The sequence below is a fragment of the Grammomys surdaster genome, unplaced genomic scaffold (assembly GCF_004785775.1).
Source record: "Grammomys surdaster isolate TR1022 unplaced genomic scaffold, NIH_TR_1.0 168, whole genome shotgun sequence".
Classification (NCBI taxonomy): domain Eukaryota; kingdom Metazoa; phylum Chordata; class Mammalia; order Rodentia; family Muridae; genus Grammomys; species Grammomys surdaster.
This window is the reverse complement of record NW_021604616.1, coordinates 28,506-35,386: the sequence shown is the minus strand read 5'-3', so window position 1 is coordinate 35,386 and position 6,881 is coordinate 28,506. Positions and strand designations below refer to the sequence as shown.

Sequence of the window (6,881 nt, the reverse complement as noted above, 5' to 3'; positions counted from 1 at the left end):
CCACTGCTTGAGAATAGTTTTCTAAGAAGCAGTATGGTTTTTAAGTGCTCTATTTTCCAATAAATTTTGTTTTTTAAGGCATGTTTTATTAGATATTGATAAACACAGATTTGCATGAACTCACTAAAATATAGTTTTGATGTAAGTTGGGAATCCTGAATCCACCTGGGCCAATTGCCAGTTTGTAAGGTTTAGCTATTATCGTGGCCTGAATACACGTTCCTCTCCTATTCCTATGTTGACAACACATAGCAAGTGAGATAATATTAAGAGGCTAGGTTTTGAGATGACAAGGTGACACATAACAATAGAAGACGGAGGCGTTCCTTTGCTCTTCCCACCGTGCAAAGACACAGAAAGCCTATCTATGAAGAGCAGCTCTCATCACAACTAAACCTGTGATTGTCCCCTCAGCCTCCAGAACAGAGCATTAAATTCTGTTACCTGTAAGGTACCAAGCTGGCTTTGGTGGGAAAGGCATGCTTGATGAAATCAAGTTCCTATGTCCTTGGCTGTCAGCCTGGGGCCTGGCAGAGTTAGCATGGCATTTGGGTTGATGACAGGAAACTGGTGAAAAAGAATGACGTCACTTTGTCCCAGAGAACTCGAAAATTAAACCCAAGGTAATTTTACTCATTGGAGAGAGTTGGGGGAATCTTTATAAAGAAAAAATACATTAGGGAATCACCAAATTCTGCCTGCTTGCATCAAAGGCCACCCAGGATGCTACAACAAAACTGTCTCTTTTCTTTTCTCTGGAGTCACGTTTAAACAGAAATGTATTTTTTTTAACAGTACTAGGGTCTGAAAATCTCAGGCTCATGGTGTCAGCAGAGCCAGTGACTGCTGAGGCTATACTGGGTTTCACCACTGGATCTCCATGCCTTCCCTTGGCCTCCAGGAAAGCAGATATTTTTGTAAGGTCATTTAATCCCCTCCTGAAGGCTCCTCTTAACACATGAATACTGGCTATTAATTTGCAATGTGGAAATTTGAGGGAATGTGTTTGAAAGACTTGAAATAGTTGGGTGACACACCCGTGCTCAAGTCAAGATAACTCTGAGGGAAAAGCTGCCACTCGAGAAAGTAGAGTGTAGTAAGACAAAAAAGATAATAATTATCAAAACAAGCAGTGGAACCCAGACACATTCATAGTGTCTAAACTTACCTTACAAACTAATTCAGGAAGGTGAGACCCATCCCCAAGAAACAAGCAAGTCAACTGGCTCCAACTCAGGTGGCATACATGTGGTAATTTGCACAGAAGGATTTCTAAGAGCAGTTGCTACCATTATCTTTAATGAAAGAGAATACAGTGTGCTACCCTAAGAATGAAGCAATAAAACACTAGGCAAAATTCGAGAACTGCAGCTGGGCACAGTGGTGCTTGAACTCAGAGGCTTGGGAGACTGAGACCAGCCAGAACTGTAGAGAAAGACTGTCCCATCAACAACATAAAAGAAAGAAATAAAAAAGCTGGAAGTGAAGATTTATAATCTCTGATATTAAATATTTTTGATGGATTAGTCAAGTGGAGGCCACCGAGAAAATAATAAGTCAAATTACACGTAGCCATTGGAAGCAATCTAACATTAAGGTGAGAGAAGGCAGAACAGAGAACTATAGTTTCAGATAACTGTTAGACGACCTATAACTTTAGTTTCATATTGGTGAAGCTTTAGAAACCAAGGGGGGAATAGTGGGGCAGAAGAATGATGAAAAATATCTGACCTATGCAACACTAAGGATTTCTGAATTTCTAGAAATTGGGCTCTAAGAATTATGTTATTATGTAAGCTACACAGTAGGATTTGAGTATGAGCCTGTATTCCTCTTTACTCCACTAAGACATCTTAATGATAGATACTTACTAAATGATAAGTAAAACAAAATAAAAATAAGGCTTCTAGTGAAACAGCAAAGTTTTGCTAGACCCAGTCATAAAGGCTCATGGGACGAGGTCTAACTCTTGAAACGGAGTCAAAATGTGATAGTGCTTGTTTCATTTTGGTTTTCTATCATTTGGTCCATGGGCCTATATCAGCAGCTTGCTAGTATGGATGTTTAAATGTAATTTAAATAAAAATTACAGTTTTTGAGCCAAAATCAACAGCATATGCTCAGGACATTATTGTACACGTTTTCCTTGTCACAGCAATTCTTATTTCGTATTTCATAAAAATTTGCGATTCAGATCTCTTCTTCAAGAGCATCAAATCAATAAGACTACTAGTATTTTCTCATCATCACATGTCACACAGTTCATACTCACTGCTGTGTTCTGTGATAGACAAAAGTTGGTTGTATGAGTACCATGTGCCATTGTGTGCAATATATATTGTTGGGAGCCGACTCTTAGCCGAAAGTGGCTATCATCTTTACAGCCATCTCGAGCCATATACCCTGACAAGAGACTTGTTTCAACAGCCTGCAATAGCTGAGCCCACTCTGATAAACATCTTGTTACACTGTTTAGTGCCCCCAGCTGCCAGGTGCTCCTGGTATCCATGGCTACAAGGCACGTGACGTAGTGGCTTCAGTTGAGATTGTCCACGAGGGCAAGTCACGTGGTAAAGGGTATAAATACCCAGGATTTCCCTTCTATAGGAGAGTAGAGGAGTAGAGGAGTCGAAGAGGTAGAGGTAGAAAGTAAGAGGTAGTAAGTAGTAGGAAAATAAAGAAGACTTGAAGAGACTCCACCGGACTCTGGCTTGTATCTATCTTTTGCGTCTCTCGCCCCTTTTTTCCCCTTCCTCCGTCCCCACTTTCTCTCTTGCTAGACCCTGACCTGCCGACCGGAACAACAGAACCGGCCGGCCTTTACAAAGTAACAGAACCTGACGGCCATTACAAAAAAAACGACAGCTACAATATATGAAAAATATTTCTACCCTGAGGGGTTATCCAAAGACCAAGAACTCAGAATTCATTATACAGACATTTAAATTTTGAGGCAGGGTACCACCTAGAGTGAAATGCTCTAGCTCCCCTGAGAGCAAACCAAGACATGTGGACTTTATTCAAAGAATGAGACTAGAAGAAGTGCATCATGAGAAAAACTATTGGTCACTGTGGTCATGCTGATCTACAAACATGTAGAAATACCACCAGGGGGAGCCCGTGTGACCCGGGACACTGCCTAAAAGGGGAAAGTTCATTCTTGGACAACAAACCAAGTTGAGCTCCAATATAAATCAAAGTCAACAAAATTTGTGAAGCTTCTAATAGCACATGCAGCATTTAAAAAGAAACTCATTACCGAAAAATAGCTAAAAAAAAAAAAAGACCCTCTCATATCTGTATAATCCTGAATTTGGAACTCATGCATGCCATGGGGTAAATGACAGTAAGTGCAGTCTACCCTCTGAGATAGAGATTAATAATGTTCAAACACACGGTGTCTCTTATTCCCAAAGGAGAAACTAATCACTTGCCTGTCAGATACATTTTAGAAAGCTTCTTTATACTATACGATCTTCTAAAAACAAATTCAAACACCCACAAAAAGTAGCATGGGTGCTTTGGATGGCAGCATGCATGCATATTTACAGGACACAGCAGATGTGCAAGCATGTCTTACACGTGCCCCAGATTCTTACACTCCTTTGTGACCTCTTTAAAACTAAGCTTCCTAGAAGTGCAAGGAGAGTTATGGCTTTTTTTTTTTTTTTAATCTTACTGTCTTTAGGCAACTCACACAGGCTGTTTTCCAAAGAAATACTTTCATGATGATTATCCTAGTAACCATTTGGTAATCGGTTTCCAGGACACTTGCAGCTGCTCAAATCATCAACACAAAAGGATGAAATAGGAATATAAGCCAAAGATGAAGTACATTCTTCAAGTGTGCTTAAAGCAACTATGAGTAAGCTTGTCCCATAAGTAAGCCTTCACACTGTATACTATGGGGATTTTGAAATTATAATTTGGAGGATATGTAATTTATTTTTTCCTGTTTGGAAAAAAAAAGCAAAGCCAAGTTGTTGATCGCTGCTGATGGCCACTCTGGGGAAACGAGAACGAAGTCAATAAAATCCAGCCATTGGTAGCCAAACCATTTCTCAGTCCTGGTGGTGATTTTCAAAAGGTAAGATGACACCCATAGGAAGTAGCTTTTCAAACAATTAATAAATTGTTAAATTCTATGATGATAACAATGATAATATAGCAATAATAGTGCAAAGATATAATATAAAATGAACATTAGACTACATGCATTTACTGTTCATTTACTTAGTAATATATTCCACTTTTAAAAAGGCTGTCTGCAACAAGTTTCTGTTTCTTAACACCTTTGAGTACTTTTGGGAAAGACTAAAATGGGTATAAGACAGCAGGTAGAAAATATGAGTTTAAAGGTTACCTTTATTTAACTAGAGGTTTTGTTTTTTGTTTTTGTTTCCCCAGAAAGTTTTTAAGTTGTCGACCCTGGTTTTGTTTTAGATTGCTAGAATGGAAACCTGAGAAGTTTAAAATTATCAAGATAGAAGGCAATGGCAAGCAACTTCTCGCCAGAGGAATCCGTGGAGCTCTGCTACGAGAACGTGAATGGATCCTGCATTAAAAGCTCCTATTCACCCTGGCCTCGAGCCATCCTCTATGCGGTCCTCGGCTTGGGATCCCTGCTGGCAGTGTTCGGAAACTTACTGGTCATCATTGCCATCCTCCACTTTAAACAGCTACACACACCTACGAACTTTCTCGTGGCCTCCCTGGCCTGTGCTGACTTCTTGGTGGGGGTAACAGTGATGCCCTTCAGCACAGTGCGCTCTGTGGAGAGCTGCTGGTACTTTGGGGAGAGTTACTGTAAGTTCCACACGTGTTTCGACACCTCCTTCTGTTTTGCGTCTCTGTTTCATTTATGCTGCATCTCCATTGACAGGTACATTGCGGTTACAGACCCACTGACCTATCCGACCAAGTTCACCATATCGGTTTCTGGACTGTGCATCGCCCTTTCTTGGTTCTTTTCTGTCACCTATAGCTTTTCCATCTTTTACACAGGAGCCAATGAGGAAGGGATTGAGGAGTTAGTGGTTGCTCTGACCTGTGTGGGAGGCTGCCAGGCGCCACTGAATCAAAACTGGGTTTTACTTTGTTTCCTTTTGTTCTTTCTGCCCACCGTGGTCATGGTGTTTCTATATGGCCAGATATTTTTGGTGGCAAAGCACCAGGCTAGGAAGATAGAGGATGCAGCCAACCCAGCTCAGGCCTCCTCTGAGAGCTACAAGGAAAGAGTAGCCAGAAGAGAGAGGAAGGCTGCCAAAACCCTTGGGATTGCCATGGCTGCGTTTCTCGTGTCTTGGCTGCCATACATTATTGATGCCGTGATTGATGCTTACATGAACTTCATAACTCCTCCGTACGTCTATGAGATATTAGTATGGTGTGTTTACTACAATTCAGCTATGAACCCCTTGATATATGCCTTCTTCTATCCTTGGTTTCGCAAGGCAATAAAACTGATTGTGAGTGGCAAAGTCTTCAGGGCTGATTCATCAACGACTAATCTATTCTCTGAAGAGGCAGGTGCAGGTTAAAACAGTCACTGCAGAGACTTGAAATCTGACTAGGGTTTAAGGTCGGGGTGAAACTAAATCCTCTGATCTAGGGCAGACCCATAATCATTCACCCACCAGATCTGTTGTTCAAAGGCTGCTCTGAAGCATGTTCTTAGTGTGTGTGTGTGTACATCTTAGGGCTGAGTGACATTTAACCTGAATCTGTTCATTCTTTCCAATGTGTTGTGTTCCTCAATGTTTTTGCTTTGCTCTGAAATTTCTACTCATTTTTTTCACGTAATTTGAAGGATTGTAGTTCCCACATGGTCACTTTTCTCCCATGATGAATGTTCAGATATTGACAATAACTTAAAGAAAACAAAGCTCTCACAAACATGGAATTAAGATGCAGGGGACAAAGTCTTCTTCAAAGCATATCTTGCATGAGAAGCAAATATAATTACAAATTATTTAAACATTCATTTTTAACCTTAAGGAACTTTACAGTGCACAAGCATTCAGAAATTCTGGGTGACTGAACAGCGTCTGAAACATCCAAAGGCTCATGTCTCTGGAATCTGGGAATCCCTTCCCTTCTCACGTCACAGATATAAGTTCACATAAAACACGTGTGCTTATCCTGCCACACAGCATGGATTTTAGAGAACATGTTTGATTACTGAAGGATTTGCATGTGAATAAAACATGATCTGTCTATTTTATTGGGGGTGGTTTCTTTGTCTTGTTTGTTTGTTTTTTGTGACAGTGTCTCCTTATGGAGACTGGGATGGCCTGGCATTTGCTATTTAGACCAGGCTAGCCTTGAACTCAAAGAGATCTGCCTGTGTCTTACCTACTTGGTTAAAATTTGAAGTAAAATGTGAATTTTATATTTTAAAGTTTAATTCAAATGAGTATGTTTTTAACATTTCAGGTCTTTCTTTGAACCAAAGGGAATCAAACAGGAAACCCAAGAGTGGTTTTAACACAACAGAATCTCAAACAGATATTTACTGCAGGAATGGGTCCCACACTCTAGTTCACTATACATTTCTCAATCAACAAGAGTTTTAATTCATTTTGATTAAACTATGTGCTGTGTGTTTCAAGATACAGTGTGACCTAAAAACATCTATTGAGAAGGACATCCTTCTCCTCACTTTCTGGAATAAAATTTCTTTGTATAGGTAGCTGACCACACACAGGACTCTGTAACAAGCTGATGTGACAAGTGACATTGTTCCATGTAGACAGTCCCATAAATGTTCCATAGAATTCCTGCTGCAGTCTTTATACATGAGCCAGTCCGGATACACTTCACAGAAAAGCTAAGCCATATGACATTTGGTGCTGATACATTTTAAGTAGAGCTGAGTGTTT

General features: G+C 40.2%; 1 protein-coding gene across 1 annotated transcript; it reads left to right on the top strand.

Moving 5' to 3' along the window:
* Nucleotides 1-4,469: 4,469 nt before the first annotated feature.
* Nucleotides 4,470-5,540, top strand: Taar9 (trace amine associated receptor 9). The gene has a single exon (XM_028766481.1). The coding sequence runs from the start codon at nucleotides 4,494-4,496 to the stop codon at nucleotides 5,538-5,540; it is 1,047 nt and encodes a 348-aa protein (XP_028622314.1). The 5' UTR covers nucleotides 4,470-4,493.
* The last annotated feature ends 1,341 nt before the right edge of the window (nucleotides 5,541-6,881 follow it).